The sequence below is a fragment of the Petromyzon marinus genome, chromosome 48 (assembly GCF_048934315.1).
Source record: "Petromyzon marinus isolate PM22_M1 ecotype Great Lakes invasive population chromosome 48, UKy_Petmar_22M1.pri1.0, whole genome shotgun sequence".
NCBI lineage: Eukaryota > Metazoa > Chordata > Hyperoartia > Petromyzontiformes > Petromyzontidae > Petromyzon > Petromyzon marinus.
Genome location: NC_133714.1, coordinates 7,285,668 through 7,310,072, shown reverse-complemented (window position 1 = coordinate 7,310,072; position 24,405 = coordinate 7,285,668). Strand labels below are relative to the sequence as shown.

General features: G+C 53.6%; 1 protein-coding gene across 4 annotated transcripts in view; it reads right to left on the bottom strand.

Annotated features, from left to right (window-relative positions):
- The window catches only part of DSTYK (dual serine/threonine and tyrosine protein kinase), a 72,535-nt gene that overhangs the window by 11,833 nt on the left and 36,297 nt on the right, over window positions 1-24,405 (bottom strand). For all 4 annotated transcript variants that reach the window (XM_032972447.2, XM_032972448.2, XM_032972445.2 and 1 more), the window contains exons 9-10: window positions 4,047-4,206; window positions 2,337-2,469 (exon numbers count right to left, since the gene is read on the bottom strand). In XM_032972447.2, coding sequence (XP_032828338.2) covers window positions 2,337-2,469; window positions 4,047-4,206 — 293 coding nt within the window. The remainder of the gene's footprint in view (window positions 1-2,336; window positions 2,470-4,046; window positions 4,207-24,405) is intronic.

Below are 24,405 nucleotides of genomic sequence, written 5' to 3'. Positions count from 1 at the left end.
CGCCCCGGGTGATCAAACACGAGTTCTCGGGCGAAGCGAAGCAGAAGTTCTCTCTCAGCCGGCTCACGGGTGACCGCACGAACGGGCACGTCGAATTCGGTAATTGCGGTAAATTAAGTGCGGATCTGACTGTCGGGACGATTAATGTTATTCACGGTGGCAGGGGTGGGTGGGAAAGTTCCGTCCCCTACTGCATGGAAGGATATTGGAAGTGGTTTTAAGATATACGCAACTGCAGTTCGACGTTTCGCGAGCAAGGGAGAAGTTACATTTTGATTTAAAGCTTTCGTGACTGCAGTAACTCATATTCTTAGCTCTTTTGGTAAAGTCACGTTGAAGGGAAACAATAAAATAATAAAATATATATAAAACAATAAAAATTCACGAATTTTTATTTTGACCGGTTGTGTTATGGTCGAAACGTCGTGAGAATTTTTATTGTTATATATATTATTATTTTATTGTTTCCCTCCAACGTGACTTTACCGAAAGAGCTAAGAATAAGGGAGAAGTTGCGCCGTTCTGCGAGAGATCCGTTCCAGCCCTGATATTCACCCTGCAGTGACTGCTGCCTGGACAACGGCGGTGGAACGGTAGCAGCGGGGCTCTGCACCTCAACGCTGGAGCGAAAAGACAGATGGACGGACGGTCCGAGAGTCGGGCGGACTGATGGACAGACTGTCAGAAGAAGTATGGACGGTCGGGCAGATGGACAGACGGTCAGAAGAAGCATGGACGGTCGGGCAGATGGACAGACGGACGAGCGAATTGTGGCTGAACAGATGGACAAACAGTTGGACAGACGGACGAATGGACGGATGAACGGAAGGATGGATGGAATGGTCCAATGGGAGAGTCAGAGAGACAGACGGACGGACGCATAGAGGTGGCAATCGCTCGCTCGTAGTCGGGGCGAAGTCGACCCATCTCCGGGGTCAACTAAAACTAAACTGTTTTTATTTTACCAGGTAAGGCCCACTGAGCTATGTAGCTATTTTTCAGAAGCGACCTGGCCACGAATGATAGCTCAGCGAAGTGGCTTATCGTGCGGAAATTTATAGCAGCCAAATATTCTTCATGCACATTTCAAAATGCGGAGGGAAAAAACCGGGGGACCCGGAGAAAAATCCACACGACCGCAGGGAGAGAACACACGCGCAAACTCCAAATATAAAGCAGGTGTCAGGGTCAGGATCGAACCCACGACCTCGTGTATACCTGGCCAGGTGGCTAACAACTCGCGGATGCAGAGCTGACGCGGCCCAACGGAATCGGACCGTCGTAATTTCCTCCTCATGGGTTAAAATGCACGGTGGCGGCGGTGGAGGAAAGAAAAAAAACAAACCCAAGTGCAGTTTTTTTTAATAAACACAAGGGGCGTGGAGTGGCCATAATTAAGAGGCCTCACGCGGAATCTTTCAGCCCCTTGGCGCGTTTATTTATTTATTTAGGCTTGAGTGCAGAAAAGATAAGGCTCCATTTGCGCCTGCAAGGGTCAGAACCGACGCTCACCCCATCCCCCAGCGTCTCTCTCTCTCTCTCTCTGGGCTATTACGGGTTTTTTTGTTTATCGGCCACAAACAAATCCCTTCAAAGCCGCCCCCCCCCCTCTTATTATTAAACACATGCAAAGGACACGTGAAGGATGCCTCTTGCGGATTTGGCGGGCGGGCGGGCGCGCGTTGTTTTGTTTTACTAAATTCGGCTAAACTTGCAGCTCGTCGAGTAATATTAATAATAAAACGTTGCTTTGAATGTAACGCGACGGGGCACCTTTGTAGTGGGGGCACGTGGGAAAGTGCTGCCCCCGAGAGCGGGCAAGAGGTCGCTTGAATGGATCTCAGAAGTAGTTCCGCGATATCTCCTTCAGCGAGGGTGGCGACTGGACCCTTCGTCGTTCCATAAACTGGTGCCGATAAAGCAGCAGGTATGACGAAACAAAAACACAACGGGGAAACGACACGAAGGAAATAATGGTCGCAAATGAACTCCCGGCAGCGTTGCCCGCAGTTGGGGATTTGCCGACGCACGGTGTCACGAATCCCCAACGGACGACGGCCAGAAATGGAAGTCCATCGCAGACCGCCCGCGGGCGCGGGATGTGCGCGATCGCTCGCTAGGGGCGAGCGCTGCATCGGCCACGCACGCACACACACGCACACGCACGCACGGCCACGTTTACAGAGACAAAGATCTGTCTGACGCACACAGGCACGAATGCACGCACGCACGCACGCACGCGCGCGCGTGGGTGCACTCACCGACGCACACATGGACGCACGAGAACGCACGCACGTATGGTCGCTCGCGTGAACAAGAGCCACATGCGCACGCACCTTGATGGCGGTGTAGAGATCGCGGAGCAGCCGATCCATGATGAGGAGCACGGCCATGTTGGAGCCGCCCCCGTACGTGTAGTCAATTACGGAGCCGTGCAGAGACACGAGCCGGTCGTGCCGCGGCATCGAGCTGGGTGAGGGTACGCACACGCAGAATCACACACACACGCACACACACGCAGAATCACACACACACACGCAGAAAACAACGACAACAGCCGACATTCGCCAACGAGTCACGTCCTCGCAGCGCCTGTGCCAGGCTAGCTGCACTTTGAGGCCGTCGCGTGCAATGTGGGAGGCTCACTGCTTGCAGGAGGTCACGGGACAGACCCAGGTGCAATCGGTGTTGACTGACTGAGATGACTGGCAGATGCACCACCTGTGCCAACACTGTTGGCAGAGTTGTAGCGCACGCACACACGCGTGTGGTATCACACACACAAGCGGCATTATGCACACGCTAGCATGCACACGCACACATACAAACGGGCGTCATTGCACACACACAGGAACGCATAAGATAAAGATCCCGCGAGTAGCCTATCAGGGTCGACACGGCACACGAAGGGGGGGGGTGGCGTGGCCAGGCCTCACAATGGCCTACTCATTTCGAATGACGTCAGAGGACCATGAAAGTTCACTGTGAAGCAGACGTGCGAGTATTCATGGTCGACACACCCGCGCAGCATTAACCAGGGCGACCCGCCTGGATTAAAATGGTGAACACCTTAACAGGCGGCGAATGCGTCACCCTTGGGCCACGGACACCGAGATGGGATGTGACGTAAGAGGCTCCGAGTTTAAAGTTTAAAGGACCTATAAATACAAATCCTCATCCCTGAAAGGATGTACACGCACGCACATGCATACTCAGACGCGGGCACATATCAATCAGACCGCTCGACCATTGAATGCACATTAGGTACGGCGCAGAATTACCGCAATGTTGCCATAACGACGGTCAAGGGCGGGTACTGGTCAAGTGGGCCCGCGTTGCGGCTTGCCCACATGGGAGCGAGGCGTGACGCGCGGACGATCGATCGCTGACGGCGGGATGAGATTGATGCGGCGTTCTTGAGAAGCACGTCAAGCACGCAACCGGGGATGTTAATCAAATGCCACGCGTTCGAGGGATCGAGCGGGGCATTTCATCAAAACATTTCCGCGGTAGGTGTACGACTCCTGCGGGGAGTCGCAGGAGTCGTACACCTACCGCGGAAATGTTTTGATCAATCGGTGGAATAACGGTGGCGACGCGGATGTGTGTACAGCGGTTAATTGGTACCGTCACGTACGTGCATACGTGACGTAGCCAACCGTGCTATATAATCAGAGGTGCGGCTGATGGGAGATCATCTCAAGACACTTGTGGCGCAACGGTGGGCACGTTGGTCAGAGACAGGTAGAGTCAGTCGGTCACAGGCAGAAGGGGCGATAAAGATCTTGAGCCTGGACCTGAAAAGGAACAGGGAGTCGACAGAACAGATGGCTGGGGGAAGACAAACCCTAGACTATGGGGGGCGCAGAGGAGAATGAGCTAGGATTGGTGGGCCAGTGGACGAGCGAGGACACGAGCCGGAGGGTAGGCGGACGAGCAGACGAGTGGCCGGGCGAGCAAGCCGGCAAGCGGACGAGCGGAACGGCGAGCGAGCGAGCGGGCGGACAGAGCGGTCGGCCAAGGGGCGCCGGGCTGGCGAATCTCACCGCGTGTAGTGGAACTCGAGCGCCAGGTCGTTCCAGTGCTTGTCGTCGGGCGGGATGACCGACTTGAGGGCGCAGTGCGCGTGGCCGCCCCATGGCTCGTGGCAGGCGTACACCACGCCGTACTGCCCGCGGCCCAGCTCGGGGCCTAGCCGCGGCATGCCTACGCGCGCGAGCGCCACGCGGCACACGAAGACAAAAGTTCCCGTGAATAGCCTCAACGGACCTTTGGGGCGAGTGCCGTCACGCGAGCACCTATCAAGGTCCGGCATGGCACACGGTACGTACACGCACATGAACAGACCGTTGGGGCGAGTGCCGTTAGCACCTACGAAGGCCCTACGAAGGCCGGCACGGCCTTCGTAGGTGCCGAGTCGACCCTAGGGAGGCCCAGGACCGGTTCAGACAATCATCACTGGTGTTGGCCGTGAGCGGGAATCGAACTCGGGTGACCGGGTTCGTAGCGCAGCGGCACTAACCACGACACTGCCGCTCCCCATACGAACAGCACCACAAACAGGCAGACGGGCGTGCAAAATCAGGTAATGTGGATACAAATGCATTTAGATACCCAGCTATGCCGATACGCTGATAAAAGCGTGTCCGCAGATGCGCACGCACAGGCACACACACACACAAGACACGTTAAGGCGACTAATGCTACGCTATAGTCACGGCGTAACCGCGCCATGCCCGAGGGCGAGCCAATTGACACGGGTCTGCAGGCAACTCATCTCCAGCGTGCGGAGGTCACCACCGTCGCCACAAAATGTCCCCCAGTCCCCTCGGTACTTTGCGGCTCTCGCGGCTCGCTCGCTCGTCCGCCCCTCGCTTCGCGATCCGGACAGCTGGGGGAACGGCGTTGGGCTGTCTTCATCCTTACCGGGGTTGCAAAATAAGTCTGCCAAATGTCTTCCGGATTATTTGATACAACCAGGTAAATTCCCCTGTGTTGTCAAAACGCTCCTCTCCCCAAAGTTTTTGCTCAAATTCCACCCCCCTAGCAGCCCCCCCCCAAGCAGCCCCCCCCCCTGCAGTAATCAGGTATCCAATTTGTATTTTTAAACTATTTTTATCTTTACCAGGTAAGGCCCCTTCCACTGAGCTATATGGCTCTTTTCAGAAGCGACCAGGCCACAAATGATAGCTCAACAGAGTGGCTTATCATCATGTGAAAATGTATAGCAGCCAGGTGCTCTAAACGCGCGATGTAGATTCTAAATGTGGAGGGAAAAGCCGGTGGACCCAGAGAAAACTTCACGCGAGCACGGGGAGAGAGACACGCAAACTCCAAATAGACAGCAGGCGTCAGGATTTGCATCGAACCCACGCCCTCCTGCATACCAGGCGAGGTAGTCAACATCTCCTAGCCACCGTGGCGCCCCAAAGGGTGCCCTGCTCGCAAAGCGGTGGGTGACGCACGACTCCCCCTCCACGCCCATTGCACGGATGCCGCTTGTCAGCCTCGTGCAAGACCACACGGAGCTCCCAAGAGCCGAAAGTGTGGCCATTCCGTTGCGGGAAAACCAGCACTCGCTTTGCCCACCCAGCGCCCGGCAAAACTTCCCGTGGCTTCAAGGCGGCGGCAACGGCGAATTTGCATTTCGCCCGCCACGGCGGTGAAATCGCTCACGAGAGCCAACTGGAGAGTTTTCATTTTCCGTTTGGGCTCCAGGTAACCGCATCTGCCGCGGTTTGCGCGGACGCGGTTTATGGTGGACCACGGAGCGTTGTGGAAGATCAAAACCGGGAACTTTTGCCATCAAAGCGGCGACCGAACATCGATCGTCAACCCCCACCGGTCCCCAGGGTGACAACAACAACAACACACACGTGCAACAACCGTTACTCATGAAAATAAACGACGACGGCGGTGGCGGCGCTCGGTCATCGTCCCGGGGTGACAGCTCCTCTGGCCGCGCGGTCCTGGCGAGCCGACCCCCTCTGGCAGGCCTGACCCCTCATCCCCCCCCACCCTCACTCCCACCAAGACCGATCGCGGTGGAGACTGCGCCGACGCAAATTAAGCCCAGGGGGTGCACGCGGACGTTCGTCCGAGCCGGCAGACGGACGCTCGGACGGGTCAGACGGGCCGGATGCCCGTGCGAGCGAGCGCACCGAATCGATGGGGGCGGTGATGCGGGCCGGGTGGCAGCAGAGGTTGGGGGGGGTTCGCGGTTCAATCCCCCGCGGCCGCCCTAGTTAATACGGAGGTTGAGTTTTGCCGTGAAATGCTACGTGCCGTCCCGCTTCACGGCGGATTCTGACGGTATTTGAAGGCGACTGGGGCCGCTTGCGCCGGGCGTCGCGGTCCACATTTGCCGAGTTTTAGAAATGGAAAAGCCGCAAGAATTGATTTCGTCGCCTTTCTGCTGCGACGCGGACGCAGACTGCGGCCGCAAAACAGAGCGCATTCGCCGCGATACCCTCGCGCCATAATAGCGACAGTGCGAACACCAAATGTACGAATGATCTGGTTTTAAACGACGCGCCCTGTCCACCGGACCGTTGGTCACGTACTGCATCATGTATGTATTGCATGCCGAACTTCTTTCGCGTGATATGTGGCTAACCGTGCTAATCGAAGGTGATGCTGCTCTGTGTTAGTGCAAGAGAGCGCCTTCAAACACTGTCACTGACTCTACAGGTGAGGCTTGCCACGAGGTGTGACTACCGCTCTGTGGTAGTGCAAGAGAGCGCCTTCAAACACTGTCACTGACTCTACAGGTGAGGCTTGCCACGAGGTGTGACTACCGCTCTGTGGTAGTGCAAGAGAGCGCCTTCAAACACTGTCACTGACTCTACAGGTGAGGCTTGCCACGAGGTGTGACTACCGCTCTGTGGTAGTGCAAGAGAGCGCCTTCAAACACTGTCACTGACTCTACAGGTGAGGCTTGCCACGAGGTGTGACTACCGCTCTGTGGTAGTGCAAGAGAGCGCCTTCAAACACTGTCACTGACTCTACAGGTGAGGCTTGCCACGAGGTGTGACTACCGCACTGTGGTAGTGCAAGAGAGAGCCTTCAAACAGTGGCACTGACTCTACAGGTGAGGCTTGCCACGAGGTGTGACTACCACTCTGTGGTAGTGCAAGAGAGCGCCTTCAAACACTGTCACTGACTCTACAGGTGAGGCTTGCCACGAGGTGTGACTACCGCTCTGTGGTAGTGCAAGAGAGCGCCTTCAAACACTGTCACTGACTCTACAGGTGAGGCTTGCCACGAGGTGTGACTACCACTCTGTGGTAGTGCAAGAGAGCGCCTTCAAACACTGTCACTGACTCTACAGGTGAGGCTTGCCACGAGGTGTGACTACCGCTCTGTGGTAGTGCAAGAGAGCGCCTTCAAACACTGTCACTGACTCTACAGGTGAGGCTTGCCACGAGGTGTGACTACCACTCTGTGGTAGTGCAAGAGAGCGCCTTCAAACACTGTCACTGACTCTACAGGTGAGGCTTGCCACGAGGTGTGACTACCGCTCTGTGGTAGTGCAGGAGAGCGCCTTCAAACACTGTCACTGACTCTACAGGTGAGGCTTGCCACGAGGTGTGACTACCGCTCTGTGGTAGTGCAAGAGAGCGCCTTCAAACACTGTCACTGACTCTACAGGTGAGGCTTGCCATGTGCTTCGGTTGGGACCTTCAAGACCTTCCACCTTAAAAACATTTCACCTTGAGATTGCCAATTCCTATTTTACCTTCGCCACCTCTGACCCAACCCCCACCCACTGTCACCGATGTAAAGCGCCACGAGATTGTACGATGAAAGACGCTAAATCAGCAGTTGTTATTACTACAATAAGCAAGCTCAGTCGCGTGCAACTGACTGCTACGATCGGATGCAGAGCCGTTTAATGTCCGGGTTGCATCTCCCCTCTAACGATCGGGGGGGGGGGAGGGGGGCGAGCAGGGAGCTCAGCTGCTCGGCCATTACGGGATGCGATCCCCTTGCTCCAGAACGATCCGCGTCCCAGGGCAAATGACATCTGCGATTCGCATCCCTACAGAGCGATGAGGGAGGGGGGGGGGGCAAAGCACCCCGCACTGCCGTCATCTGTCATTACACCAAAACCTCGCTCCTCCGGTCCTACGGCAATGCTCACGCGCCAGGCAACCGCGCGTCAACACGCCGCGCTTTGCCGGCATCGCAGTGTCCACGTGCCCAAAGGACAAATCATCAAATGTCGTCATCGTCAACCGTGAGTCATCCACACTGCTGGATGAAGACGTCGTCGCCAGCTCCCGCGATCCTGCGGGCAGCACCTGAGCGAGCACGAGCGGAACTCATCGCTCCGCTCGCGCGGTGTCTCGTCTCTGGCCCAATCCAATTCGAGGCGTGCAAATCTCTCCGTTGCATCTTTTGCACACACACACACACGTTTTGCACACACACACGTTTTGCACACACACACACGTTTTGCGCACAAACACACACACGTTTTACACACACACACACACACGTTTTGCACACACACGTTTTGCACACACACACACACGTTTTGCACACACACACGTTTTGCACACACACACACACACACGTTTTGCACACACACACACACGTTTTGCACACACACACACACACACGTTTTGCACACACAAACACGCACGTTTTGCACACACACACACGCACGATTTGCACACAAACACACACGTTTTGCACACACACACACGTTTTGCACACACGTTTTACACACACACACGTTTTTCACACACACACACACGTTTTGCACACACACACACACGTTTTGCACACACACACACACGTTTTGCACACACACACACACACGTTTTGCACACACACACACACACGTTTTGCACACACACACACACGTTTCAGCTTGTGGATCCACGTTGCCCATGACAATGAGAATCTATTTTTCGGCTACGAGAATCAATCGCGCTGCACCGGTTTGATTCCGGGCAGTAAAATAATTAAGAAATTGCCTGGTTCCATCACCCAATTTTACAAGTCCCAAAAACCAATCGGTGTTCACAACCAAACGACTTGCGGTATCATTCGTCGATTAAGTGGAAAAACCCTGCAACCGCATCGCTCGCTTTCAGGTGCGCTTCCGCGGCCGTCTGGAACGCTCTTCTTTCCGATGTTCGGAAGCCACTGGGAGCTGCGACACTTTGAAATCATCGTCTAAATTGACAAACTAATTTCTTTAGAACTGCTTTTTGTCGTTTAGTTTGTTGTCGTTCCCCCCCCCCACCCCATCACCTCAGATTAGCACGGTTGGCTTAAGTTCAACATTCATACACACGTACCGCAGGGAGTGTCCCGTGAGTTAGCTTCGCAGCGCGTATCGATACTCCTAATCGTGTGTTTGCAATACACCCGTGGCGGGAGCCGTCATCACCGCGGTCGTTAGCACCACACCGAGGAAAGGAGCTGCGGCGGTGGCGTTATATACCTCCCCCCCCCCCCCCTCTCTCAGCCCCGGTGGAGCGTCTCAACGGCACCGACGTGAAAACCGACCACGGCAAAATCTACGACCACGGCGAGGCCACGCCGCCGCCCGCTAATTGCGTCAATTACCGAAAGTCACGTCGCGTCGCCGCCCCACGGTGTAGGGAGCGCCTACCCCGAGCGCGCGCGAGATTAAATCCCGCGCCGGGGCCTTCGCCGGACAACGAAAGTAAACAAAAACAAACCCAACGGCCAAACGAGAGCTTTTCATTTAGCCGATCGCGCACTCGAGAAGCGACGGGATTTAATGTACACCTCGAAAGCATAATGAGCCACGTTCAAATCCAACTGTGCCAATCACGGCAGATCCACCCACTGTGACCTTCACACGCGGAAGTTCACGGAGAGCGTGGCGTGCAATCGCAGAGACACCGACCGGACCGTCGACCACACAGCAGTGAGTCTGTGGGCCTCTGCCCGAGTCCATGGGACTCTACATGAACCTGTAAGTCACTTGGTGAGACCACATAGTAGTGAACCGAGTCTGTGGGTCTCTGCGCAAGCCGTGCGAGTCACTGGGAACTCCAAAAATTACACGGAAGCATCGAAGCCATCCACTGCACATCCCACTTACTCTGGACGTAGACTAATGCACCGCCATTCATGCAGCCTTATACACAATGAAGAGGAACAACACCATTCAGCTGTGAAAATAGATGCGAGTATTAATGGGTCTGTCTATTTAAAAAAGTAATTGCCTTACCACTCACACCGTTGTGACGTCTCGGCTGGGCTAAAATTATTGGGGGGTTTACACCGGGGCTGGACGGGCATGTGCCAGAAGGCACATACGGAGGAGTAATAGCCCCCCCCCCCGGCACCTCCATCACACACACTTAAACTAAAGTATGTTTTATTTTACCAGGTAAGGCCCATTGAGCTACATAGCTCTTTTTCCGAAGAGACCTGACTATCATAAATGATAGCTCAACCAAGTGGCTTATCATCATTTGAAAATATATAGCAGTAGCCAAATGCACTAAACACGTGATGTTTATTCTAAACGTGCAGGGAGTAACAGGAGGACTCAGAGAAAAAGCCACGTGACCATGTGGAGAGAGAATACAGCAGGCATCAGGGTCGGGATCAAACCCACGACCTCCCGCATACCAGGCGAGGGAGTTAACAGCTCTGCCCGGGGCAGCAAGAATTATCTGGAAAAATGAAAACCCTCCCAAAAAAAACACAAAATTCTAAGTCGGCCGGAGCTTTGCGTAATTCAATACTCGCAAGCACAGAGACGCCGCTTCGGAGCCCAATTCACAGACCGCAAATTTGGCAGCTGTGGTGGAACAAGGGCAGCTTGATCGATCGTTCCTATTTATTGGCCAGCCAGGTGGGAATGCATTGGGACAACGCGTTGAGCTAGGCGGCGGCATTGGCGGCGGCGGCGGCAGCAGCAGCGAGAGTTGGTGGATTGACGCACACACACACACATAGATGTTGTTGTGACAATCCACTTTCCCGTGGGCGTCGAGGTCGAGGAGCAAGCCATACCCCTGGCTCCCCAGGAAAAGGCCAGTACAGCGCAGTGTGGACTAATCGCCATCTGTTTTTTCCATCTGTACGGGGGATCGAGCGTTGCCCCCTCGGGCGCGTGTGTGTGTGTTTTTTTTTCCGAGTGCTCCGGTTTCCTTCCACTTATGTAAGTACTCATTAGTTGGCTGGACAAAAAAAACCCACTGCAAAACACCTACGAAAAAACACTAAGTGTGTCTCTCTTGGATGAATAGGTAAATCGTAATTAGTCGTAGTATTATTATATAATTAACACAGGGCTCATATTTTTAGCAGCGGCTCAGCTCAGACTCCTGGAGCGAATATTTTCTCACCGATTTACATTGGAGACCCGCAGGCTCACAAAGGGACCCGCAGGCTCGTACAAGACAGCGGGGCTCGGCTCAGGCTTGAGCGATTCACTTGCCTTCATAGGCACAGGGAGCGGGCTCAAAGGCTCGGCCTGGCTCAGCTTCGGGCTCAGATTCATGGAAATGCTGAACATGGCTTGGGGACCGTGTTCAGAGCCATTGAGCCGGCTCTCGGCAGACAGCCGGCTCTGAGCCACGATTTTCAATACGAACGCAAGCGACTTTTTACAGGGAGCTCCGAAGGGACCACCACGGTGAGCGGGTCACGGTGCAAGTCACGTGTAAAACAAGCACGTGTAAAACAAGCAACACATAACCACAACAAAATACTCGGCTGCAGATACAAACCACCGTATTCTCTGGACGATCACGCATTCCCCCCACCCTCCGCCGCCCCCATGCATTTTCATGAAAAAGTTGGAGGTGCGTCTCCAACAGATTTGTATAAATTCACCGTCACCGGGCATGGGAATGGGGTGCGTCAAACTTTCGAGAGTGCCTTATAATCTGGAGAATAAGGCAACAGCGAAATGAGTTAAAAGCATCATCATGAGCAATCACACTCAAACCTTCCGAGTGTCTCGCTTGTCGTAGGAGATGTTTTCCAAGGGACAAGATCAAGATCGTCATGACTGAAGCTGTTCCATGCCACCACCACCATCATGCCTAATTGCCAATGTGGTCCAATTTCCGCCAGCCAGATACCGCCACAGCTACTGCACAGCAAAGACGAAGACCCCCCACCCCCGTATTGCCTGTAACAGACTGTGAGGTCAAATGCTGTTAGCTAACACCAACGAAGGCTGGACACAGCGCACGAGGAGGTGTGCGGCCAGCACCACGCCCGGCCGCCTTTGTCTCCCGAATTGCGATATTTACACAGCTCACCAGGAGCTCATTTGAGGCCGAGTCGACCTATGGGAGGCCCAAGACCGTTTCAGATAATTTTCACTCGTGCCCTGAAAGTATCCCGCCATACAATCTGAGGTCTCCCCTTAATATTGGTCGCAAAGCCCACTCCAATATCTGTCGGGGTATCCATACCTCCCCAATCCTGCATGCCTGATGTGTATCGTCACGGGTGAATCAGCAATCTCCGGAATTCTGGAATCAATTCTCGGAAGCTTACGGGGGAATTTCGCGACGTGCTGTTCGGTGGCGAGGGTCTAAGTTACGCTTGTAACTGCACAATCGGACGCAGACGCAGGCCGCCCGCCCGCCCGCCACCACCACCCCCCCCCCCCCCCGCCGAGTTAAGAGCCATCCCCTCCAGGTACAACACACGGAGACGCGTCACGGAGCAAGGGGAAATAATCGCAAATTGGACGTTTGTAATTCATAATTCACGGGGCGAATGCGGGAAGGCTTGCAGCGGCGTCAAACAGCCTTTTGGTGAATTCTGGCCAACCGCACTTGTGTGTGTGTGTGAGAGAGAGAGACAAGGGAGAGGAGTAGGAGATCGAGAGAGAGACAGAAATTCACCGTGGGCGATGCAAAGCACACTCGAGATTAAGCGCCGTGCCGCTGCAGATATGGCGCGCTATCCCGAGAGCTAAAACGGGCGCACCGGACGGCACAAACGAGGCGAGGCGAAGGTGCGGCACACCTCTCCATACGCGGCAACACACACGCCTGCTCTGCAATCAAATGCCGACGGAACAAGGTGGCAGGGCAGATGGCAGAGTTGCGACGGTGGTGGTGGTAGGATTTGTCTCGCGACGAAGGGGTGGTCTGTTTGGTCGGATCATGACTTGGGGGGGGGGGGGTCACGGCGCCCTGGGCACAAAGAGCTGTCCTGTCCCCCCCAGTCTCCCCCACCCCCTGTCCCCCCAACACCTCTCCACCCCCCACCCCCGCCTTGCCCATGGCTCAAGTTAGTGGCCCCTGTTGCACGTGTTTGCATTTGTTTGTGCGGTTGTGTTTGTGCGCCTGTTTTTGTGCGGGTGTGTGTGTGCGGGTGTGTTTGACCGCGTGTGCTTGACCGCATGTTTGTGCGCGTGTGTTTGAGCGCGTGTGTTTGTACGGGTGTATTTGGCTGAGTGTGCTTGACCGCGTGTGTTTGTGCGGGTGTGTTTGTGCGGGCGTGTTCGAGCGGGTGTGTTTGAGCGGGTGTGTTTGTGCGGGTGTGTTTGTACGGGTGTATTTGACTGAGTGTGCTTGACCGCGTGTGTTTGTGCGGGTGTGTTGGAGCGGGTGTGCTTGAGCGAGTGTGTTTGAGCGTGTGTGTTTGAGCGTGTGTTCGTGAGCCCGTGTTCGTGCGTGCGCGTTTGCGCGCGTGCGTTTTTGCGTCCGTGAATGTGCAGATTTCATCTTGGAATAAATGTTTTTTTGCTTTGCGGCACGTCCTGCTGAAATGTTATCACTCATTCGTCCGTTCGTCCGTCCGTGTGTGTGCGTGAAGCAAAGCATTAAATAGAGCTGCTTTGAATGTTGAATGCTTCTTTGAAGACATCAACTGTGGCTGACAATTCTTGACAAAAAAGAAAGAAACATGACAGCCACTCAACTCGGATAAAGAAAAAATACGCTTTCATTGCCTTCATATATTTTGGAGTCTCCTGGACCGACTTCTCACTGCATTCGCTTTATACTCACGCTTTGCAATTTTGGACAGGAGCAAGCAATTATGCCCCCCACCACCCCCCCCCCCCCTCCAGGAGTTATTGCGGCGCTTTAATAATTCACGTTAGGCGGCGATGTGTGCGCCCCGAAGGCCGCTCTCCCAGCCGACGAACTTCAAGCGTTCGCTACCCGACCGCGACAAGCACAAACAGGAGGCGCGGGTTCAAACCCCCGTACGTTGGACGAGGCCACGCCGACCGACCGCCTCGTTTGACTGTTCGCGCGACTCAGCGCCTGTGGGTCAAGGCAGGACAAAACTCTCAGTGGTGTGGTCGGTATCGGGGATGAGAGGGTCGGGGAGGCGGCTTCTCGTCGCTCCTAAACCTCATTTGTAATTCGCGTGTGAATGTGCAACGAGCAAACAGAGCAGATCTTGTTTGCAGATGGGGACGCATCCCCGGCCTCATTTACAGGAGTTTGAGGAATTAGGGTTTATCCAAGCGCCTGGGAATATATATATGGAGAACTGTGATTAAGCGGCGTTGGGAATTGAGTGGGGACACATGGAATTAATGAGCTCTGATCTTCATCCATTATTAATTGCGCCTAAAGACGAAAAAGTTTTAATCGGCGGACGTGACCGGCTGTGACGTGTGTATGGGTCCGATACACGGACACCCAACAAAAGAGGTTGGAACCCGAGCTGAAATATTTGCTCAAATAAGCACGGAGAGATGTATGCATGTACGTGAAAATTATTTCGCACCGTGCGTAGCCAACCGTGCTAAACGGAGGTGTAACGCTCGCGAGTTACGCCGAGAGAAAAGGGGAAGACGTGGATGGGAGGGCGGAACCCAAGTTGGAGACACCATCGCGGCTTAAGGATAAATCGGTGGGGCTTGGGAGGGCAGGAAACGTTGCCAGAAGGATGGCCGGTGTTCGAGGCTAACGCCAGAGTCGCAGCCGAAGGAGGGGGGGGACACACGCCCGAGAGAATGTCTATCGGAGAGATGGAGCGATCCAATCGGCTCACGTGCAGGAGTGAGATGGATTGCCGCATCGCAAGACCGTGACAGATGGTGGCGGCTTGGGGAGACATTCATTCATCCAGCAGCCTGCCTGCCTGCCTGTCTGCCTGTGCGACTGCCTACCTGTGTATACATGTGTGTCTGCCTGTCTGTCTCAACAGTCTGCCTGCGTCTACCTGTCGACCTTTCGGCCTGCCTGCACATACACGTATATCTGCTCGTGTGCCCGTACGCCGATATAAACAGACTTTCAGGGCTGTTAGTGCAGTCAGCGAGCACTTATGAAGGCCGGCACGGTACACGAGGGGGTGGGTGGCCAGCACCACGCCCGACCGCCTTTGTCTCCCCAGTGGCGATGTTTACAACGCTGCACCGGGTACTCATTTGAGGCTGAGTCGACCAATGGGAGGAGGCCCATGACCGGTTCAGATAACCGTCACCGGTGCTGGCCCGTGAGCGGGAATCGAACGCAGGCCGCCGGGTTCGTAGCGCTCCCCGCCGACCACACACACGCGTGTGCGCGCGTGCGTCTGCTGCCACGGCGACTCACGTCAACGGGGCACGATGAGCGGCAGCGCCGGTTGGCGGCGCCGACCACGCCTTCCGGCGGGAGCCTCCCTGCTGCGCCCTGCGCACGCTCGCCCCTCGCCGTCAATCGCGGCTGAAACGGAGCGACCTTCGCTTCGGCACGCGCGCGGAGCCCCCGCCACCCCGGCGCTGGCAACCACGGTGACCCGCTGCGTCATCCTCTCTTTTAGGTGCGTGTACGTACGCCGAACTTCTTTCGCACCGTACGTAGCCAACCGCGGGTGGGTGAGTGAGTGGGTGGGTGAGCGTATGTGTGTATGTTGAACTTCCTTCGCACCGTACGTAAACCAACCGTGCTGATCGGAGGTGCGCAAACATTAGTTGCCGAACCCAAGCGCCCGAAAAAACACGACAAAGCGGCCAGCAACAAACGGAACTCTTGAAGTCGGAATCGATTTGGGATTAACGCGTTTCTCGAGCCGAGCGAGGTTATTGTAAGAGCTTCGGAAATGAGATGAGGCGAGTAAACTCCAAAGATGAGCGTTGTGAGGGAAGAAGCGGAAAGGGAAGAGGTTTGACCAGCGGGGGTTGGGCGATCGTGTGAATGAGGTCACGCCATGTGCCGCACACGTGCGTGTACGTTGAACTTCTTTCGCACCGTACGTAGCCAATCGTGCTAATCGGAGGTGGGCGTCACGCAGGCAGGCGGCACGGCGCGGGGTTGGCGAGCGGGTGGATGGGCGAAGGAGTGTGTCGTCGTGACCTGCAGTGTGCTGGCTGAACAGAGCGTGGACGAGACGAACCAGTGAGTCTAGGAGACCGAGTTCTCAGCATCAGTGAGTGGAGTTCATGGGAGCAGCACGAATGCTAACACCAGTGACGGAAGAGTGATAAGGGGGAGAAGTGACCACCAGCAAAGCAAGCGATTGGAGTGAACGAGTGGACCATGAATCAACGTATCACCAAGTCGTTGTGATGTGGCGATACAGCAACACCCTGATGTACGTCTCCACCTTTAACGTCATTTTTCAAATACATTGTCACTTTATTATTAACGCCGCTACCTGCGTCGCCTTAACGTCGCCGGCAGCATCGTCGCCCGTCCTGCATCGTTATCCGTCGCCTCTCAGCCTCCGCCTCCACCAACACCACCACCACCGCCCACGACCGCCGTGTTAATCGCTTCGACTGACGTCGTTACGATATTCGTCTTCGCGCCAATAATAATCTATTTATTCAGAACGTTTAAAACTTCCACCGCGGATCCCGTATCGCACGATGCATCGTCGTATCGCCGCATCGCGGGTGACCATGGTAACGACAATACGGTCGCTCCACCCACCCCCCCCCCCCACGCGGACGGCCGCGATCGCAATCTCGCGACGCGGCGAGCCAAACCGACGGCGTGCGTCCCTCCGCAAATCTGTTTTCATTTCCTCCTCTCCGGGAATACAAGTCAACATTTTTCCATTTTTATCCCTTTCATTTTAGGGCGATACTTGTGGCACCTTCCTCGCCACAAAACAAAATGAAAAGCAAAAAAACCTCGACGTGCCGAGGCGGGCGGAGGGGGAGAGAGAGAGGCGCCCAGTGGAGCTGCCCCTCCGCTGGATTCCGTGTCCTAACTCGCAGTAAATTTGGATCGCGACTTCGCGGCAATTCAGTTCAATCTTATTTAACTGGGAGGTCTCTCTTTCCATACGGGGGGGGGGGGGAAATCGCAATTTCCAGAAGAGTCCTGGGACACGAAGCACACCAGATACAACGTTCTCCAGATAATAAGAAATGCTTTGAACCCCTGTGTTTTTAAACAAAATTTGATGGTGCGTCCTATAATCCGAAAGCTGTGTGTGTGTTCATGACCGGGCTTGTAAAAGTTCACCGACTCCGGGGGGGGGGGGGGGGGGTACTTTCACACCACAACATCATCATCATCACCAGCCATAATCTATTCACTGCTGGATAAATGCCTCTCCCACACGCGGTCCCACGATGGTGCAATCCATTGAGCGGCTGCAGGCGAGTGTCGCTTTCCACGCTCCATCTCCACGGAGGGTGACCTCCCGGGGATAACTCCCTCCATCGCCCACCATTTTACTTCTAAGCGACCCTCCCAAGCCCGCTCGCTTTTTCTTAACGGCCAATATCTATATCTCTATTTGGCGTATATTGTTTCTCATCCACGTGTTCCGTCTTGTCAAACTTGGATTTTTACACAATCTGCAATTGCAGATTGTATAAAAAAAGACATATATACACGATAAAGCCATAAAATAATGCGTGATGTTTAAAGGTGGCCGGGCTACACAGGGTCCCGATAGTACTAAGTCAGAGTTTCAATGCGCCCTGTGATTACAAAACGGTCTTAAAAATCAAACTCCTTTTGGGAGATCACGAGTCTCCTGTGTAGAGTTACACAGGTAAAGGTGCAGCCCTGCAACTTCTCGTTCGCAACCACTAGAGGGAGCTCTGGATAGCCTCTCACTCGAGGAGGGCATTTGGCTTAGTCCCCCACGCTGGCCAGCACGTCTTGGAAGGAGAGTTTTCCCACACTTTACCCCGCCACACGCGACCTGCCGACCGGCTCGCTGTGGTGTTAACCGTTTACACTGCTGGGTGTGCAGAGGCTGTGGGTGGGGAATTGAATAAATGTGCCCATTGTTTAACTTGGCACGCCGGGAGATGGAAGAGAACCGTCGATATCTTGTTATGTACGTGTGTACGTTGAACTTCTTCTGCACCGTACGTAGCCAACTGTGCTAATCGGAAGGATGACAAACTATGTGTATTGAACATACCGTGCAGTTCCCAGACTATCGAACGCTTTGACCCTTGCAAATAAGACAATCAAGAGTCGTCCGAGTGTTTGTTTTAAGTGCGTCTTAAAAACTCACCTCTTTAAATTGTCCTCTACCCCCCCCCCGCATACACATACCCACTCACTCACCCGCTCGCTCACAAGCAGGGTGGGTGGCTGGTGAGTGACTGGGTGAGTTGTTGGGCGATTGAGTGGGTGAGTGGCTGAGTGACTGGGTGAGTTCGTGGTTGAGTGAGCAGGTGAGTGAGTGGGTGAGTGGATGAGTGACTGGGTAAGTTGGTGGATGAGTGGATGAGTGACTGGGTGAGTTGATGGGTTAGTGGGTGAGTGACTGGGTGAGTGACTGGGTGAGTTGGTGGGTGAGTTGGTGGGTGAGTGGGTGAGTTGGTGGGTGAGTGGGTGAGTGGGTAAATTGGCCTTCACCCCCCACTAGTTCTGGCGGTTTACCCAGCAGGTCCTGTTCATCTCCTGGCTCTCCATACACGGCGGCATGCATTGGTGGAATCTATGGTTGAAATGTTCCACTTTACTCACGTAAATTAGTGTCATCATCATGAGAGCGGAAATTTGGAGCGAATCGTTCGATCCGCCTACGTTGTACGCTCTCACTTTGGGGCCCAGCAGCCAACTGCAGGTGCGGCCACCGTCTACACAATGCAAGCACGGGAGAGGGAACCGATCCTCGAATGGAACTGTGAAAGAATCCGAAGAACGCACGGAATCTCAATACGCGGCAGACGAACGAGCGAGACGAACGGGGGTTGAACGAGGGATGAAATGCGCGCAAAAGAAGCGTGGAGGGCGCCCTTATAACGAACGGCTTGCCATGTTACGGCGCTACAGAGGCAGCCGTTGTTATTACTATTAATTCGCCTATATAACCATCTGTTTCAAAGCTCATTGATCTGTCTATCGATTAAGCCATCTAATCAGTCTGTCTGTCCATCAATCGGTCTGTCAGTCTGCCTGCAGGCCTGAATGCCACCCTACCTGCCTGCCCGTCTCGTCTGTCTATCCATTCCCCCTACCTACCCATCCGCGCGTACCGTTCATTCAACCGTTGATCTGCGTGCCCGTTTGTCTGGCGCAAGGCGACCAACAGCCACGCCAAGCGCACGCAGTGCGCGGTATAATGCGGCAACAACTACGCTGACCGTTACCGCCCCCCCCCCGGCCCCCTGAACGCTCTCTGACCCACCCCTGGTGACATTTGCAATTGTCAGCTCCCGGCAGGCGCTATGTTCCCGATGGAGGCAGGCGTTAGTGGGGGGGGGGGGGGGGGGGGAGGCTGGGAGGACAGGGAGCAGAAAGTGGCAAGAAAATTGGCCAAAACAAAAGGCTCTGCTCCCATTTACAAGGCGGAGGGGGCAGCGTCCGTTACATTTCCTCCCAAGGACCGCCCGGCCGGCCGCATGAAGCCCCGGCAAATGTCCATTACGACGGCTAACGAGCCACACGGCCAACTCATCCCCGACTCTTTATAGCGCGCGTACCCCCGCCGGGCATCGGAAGCCCGCGAGAGGCCGCCGTTGATCAGCGAGGCCGGGACAAGCTCACGATTTTATCGATGCCGAGCGAAATCATTAAATTGCACGGTCAAATTGACCCTCCCCAACCCACCCCCCTCCCCCTCCAAACCCACCCCACCCAAGCTGTTAAGTTTGAATATCACTCTTTCATCACTGTGCCGTAATTAGTGACATACCCTTACGGGAGGGGAGAGGTGGGGGGGGGGAGAGACTTCACACAGAGAGAGAAAATCCAAAAAATTAAGGAAGTCAAATTATCCCATTTAACGACCAAGTGGAGCTTAGTACAGTTCACGTAACTAGTATCTGCTACTGAAATGTAACTCTGTCGGTTTCATTACAGCGGCATTGCTAACGCGTGACACGCTGTTATCGCTACATTACCCGTGTGGGTTCCCGTGGCTCTCCTGTTATTAACGCACGGCATTTCTGAGTTGCGAGGATTAATGTTTGGCCTCGAAGGCTGCTGACGCATTCGGGGCAATTTCGCGGCAATTGTTGATGGCAACCGTTGCCACGCCGTTCTGTATTCCCAAAAACAATTGTTTGCCCAAATGCAGCCACATCTGTATTTGCTGGTTGTAATTTGTATCTGCCCCCCACCCCCCCCCCCCAACGAGGGACAGCCTGTTTCTCCTGTTATGCTGGAGGAGTTGCGTTCCTGAAAGAAAAAAAAAACGCGTCTTGGGAAAAATCGCGTTACAATAATAATACCTGGGTAAGGCACAGCACGCAATAACACGTGAGATCCACAATACAGATTTTTTTTGTTGGGTTAGATCGCGTGAATGTGTCGTTAAACCCGCCACCACCCGGCAGCCAATCAGTAAGGTTTGTCACGTAAACAGAACGTGCCAATCCGTTACTAGTACGGCACACCGGTAGTGTGTTGGAGAGTAAACCTACGACATTTACAATTCCAGTACCGTGACGTTTCGCCAGTTATTACAACAACCAGCCTCGTCATTAGACTCACTGCGACTCGCCAGCAGCAGCGGCTTTTGGCTAACCATCGAACAAAGACGGTGGTCACCGCATCGCGCGGCGCTTTCAGACGCACGCTTCTGTGGCCGTCTGGAACGCTCTTCCTTCCGATATTAGGAAGCCCACTGCAGCTATGCACTTTAAAATCAGCTAGATTGAAAAACATTTTTTTTTTTTTTAGAACTGGATTTTTGTGTTCAGTTCAACGTAGTTTGTTGTCCTTCCCCCGCACCTCCGATCAGCACGGTTGGCTACGTACGGTGCGAAAGAAGTTCAACGTACATCACACGTGCCTCGAAGAGAATCTAGCATCGATCTAGCATGAACTAGATGAAGCCACTGGCCCCCTCTCATTTGTAGCCTTTTCTCGCTTCATCACTCATGTTAAAATGTGCATGGATATTGGCGATTGGGAATATGGGATGTCAAAATCCGATGAGTAATAGGTTCCTTATGTCTGCCTCTGTGAGCCTCAGGCTCAAGAACCCAAAAAGGTGCCTTGGTCGGCCCCCTGTTACTTGATGTGCAGCGACCGCTCACGTCCGCATAGTCGTATACGTACTAATCGTACAAATAATAATAATAACAATAACACACGGCCCTTTGTCTATCCACCATGTCGGATGACGGCCTCCGTACACCACGTCCGTTACGGGGTTTTGCTTGAAGCATACTTCACCACGCCGGTCAGCGCAGGCTAGTGCAGGGCGGAGGGGCCTAGGGCCAGAACAGACGTCACCCGCCGCCGACGTTCGCTGTAGCCAGGAAGGAGAGAAAGACTCGGGTGGGTCGGCTTCATAGCACACGGCGCGCCAAACCGGCAGACCACGCAGCCGCCCCACGCGCGGGCCTCCGTACACAATCTGAACGCGAAACATTGAGCGCAAACCAAAGGGTGGCCATGACGTCTGCCAGATGCGGTGAATTGATGGTATCCCATGGAACCTTGACCTCACGACAGCAGACGCTCCCTTATTAAGACGGAAAAGCCCCCTGAGTAAATCAGTGGATGGTGGAGACTTGTGGGAGGTGTGCGATTTACTTGCTGCCCTTGTATTAAGTGCTCCCGGAGCAAAATGTGAAATGGGATTTATACAAGACGAAGATTGCAGAAACAACACAATTAAAATAACATTTGTATTTATATATACCGTCCGAGGTGGGGGGGGGGGGGCAGTGGTCACCGAAATGCCGCTAAGCTGTGAAGGTGGCAGACCCGAGTTCAATTCCCAGCCACGGCTAACCTCAGTGGTGGGAGCTATCTGAACCACTCCTAGGCCTCCGTAACCTTCCCAAACCCGGAGCCATTTGTTGAAATTCCATAATCCTATGGCAGGGACGAGACTGGTTCAAGCGGTGGCAGCCACACCAACGGCTCACTGGATCGCTCGCTTTCAGATGCGTGCTTCTACGGCCGTCTGGAACGCTCTTCCTCCCGATATTAGCAAGCCTCTGGAGCTATGCACTTTTAAAACTATACTGAAAACTCATTTCTTTAGAACTGCTTTTTGGGATTAGTTTGTTGCCCTTCCTCCGCACCTCTGATTATCACGGTTGGCTAAGTACGGTGTAAAAGTGCAACATACAGTGAGGGAATAAAGTATTTGATCCCCTGCTGATTTTGTACGTTTGCCCACTGACAAAGAAATGATCAGTCTATAATTTTAATGGTAGGTTTATATGAACAGTGAGAGACAGAATAACACCAAGAAAATCCAGAAAAACACATGTCAAAAATGTTATAAATTGATTTGCATTTTAATGAGGGAAAGAAGTATTTGACCCCCTCTCAATCAGAAAGATTTCTGGCTCCCAGGTGTCTTTTATACAGGTAACGAGCTGAGATTAGGAGCACCCTCTTAAAGGGAGTGCTCCTAATCTCAGCTTGTTACCTGTATAAAAGACACCTGTCCACAGAAGCAATCAATCAATCAGATTCCAAACTCTCCACCATGGCCAAGACCAAAGAGCTCTCCAAGGATGTCAGGGACAAGATTGTAGACCTACACAAGGCTGAATGCCAATCAGCTTGGTGAGAAGGTGACAACAGTTGGTGTGATTATTCGCAAATGGAAGAAACACAAAAGAACTGTCAATCTCCCTCAGCCTGGGGCTCCATGCAAGATCTCACCTCGTGGACTTGCAATGATCATGAGAACGGTGAGGAATCAGCCCAGAACTACACGGGAGGATCTTGTCAATGATCTCAAGGCAGCTGGGACCATAGTCACCAAGAAAACAATTGGTAACACACTACGCTGTGAAGGACTGAAATCCTGCAGCGCCCGCAAGGTCCCCCTGCTCAAGAAAGCACATAGACATGCTTGTCTGAAGTTTGCCAATGAACATCTGAATGATTCAGAGGACAACTGGGTGAAAGTGTTGTGGTCAGATGAGACCAAAATGGAGCTATTTGACATCAACTCAACTCGCCGTGTTTGGAGGAGGAGGAATGCTGCCTATGACCCCAAGAACACCATCCCCACCGTCAAACATGGAGGTGGAAACATTATGCTTTGGGGGTGTTTTTCTGCTAAGGGGACAGGACAACTTCACCGCATCAAAGGGACGATGGACGGGGCCATGTACCGTCAAATCTTGGGTGAGAACCTTCTTCTCTTAGCCAGGACATTGAAAATGGGTCGTGGATGGGTATTCCAGCATGACAATGACCCAAAACACACGGCCAAGGCAACAAAAGAGTGGCTCAAAAAGAAGCACATTAAGGTCCTGGAGTAGCCTTGCCAGTCTCCAGACCTTAATCCCATAGAAAATCTGTGGAGGGAGCTGAAGGTTCGAGTTCCCAAACGTCAGCCTCGAAACCTTAATGACTTGGAGAACAAAGAGGAGTGGGACAAAATCCATCCTGAGATGTGTGCAAACCTGGTGGCCAACTACAAGAAACGTCTGACCTCTGTGATTACCAACAAGAGTTTTGCCACCAAGTACTAAGTCATGTTTTGCAGAGGGGTCAAATACTTATTTCCCTCATTAAAATGCAAATTAATTTATAACATTTTTGACATGCGTTTTTCTCACTGTACAAATAAACCTACCATTAAAAATATAGACTGATCATTTCTTTGTCAGTGGGCAAACGTACAAAATCAGCAGGGGATCAAATACTTTTTTCCCCTCACTGTACATACATACAACCAACGCGTCACTGCGTATACAGTAATTACCCAATTTGCGCTTTTTAGTTTTACGTACTTTCGCTATAACGTACTCGGCTAAATTGATACCCAATCGCGTTGTATGCACTCTGGTACCTCGCTATAACCAAATGCCCTAATGCTCATTTAAATTAGTGTAAATTTCCCACACATTGACACTTGGACTTCTGGCCGAGATTAGCCGTGGACCAGGAATCGAACTCGGGTCACGGGGTTTGTAGAGCAAGCGCACTCACCACCGCATGACCGCTCGCACAATTAGCACGCGTGTATAAAATCTGACGGGCAGATCGCCTGCACGCTCGGTGAAGGACCACCGATCCATCTTAAAAAAAAAAAATCTATATTGTACGAAGCGGCCGTTACACGTTTAAAGCAAAGGCGATGAGTGCGTCGGCC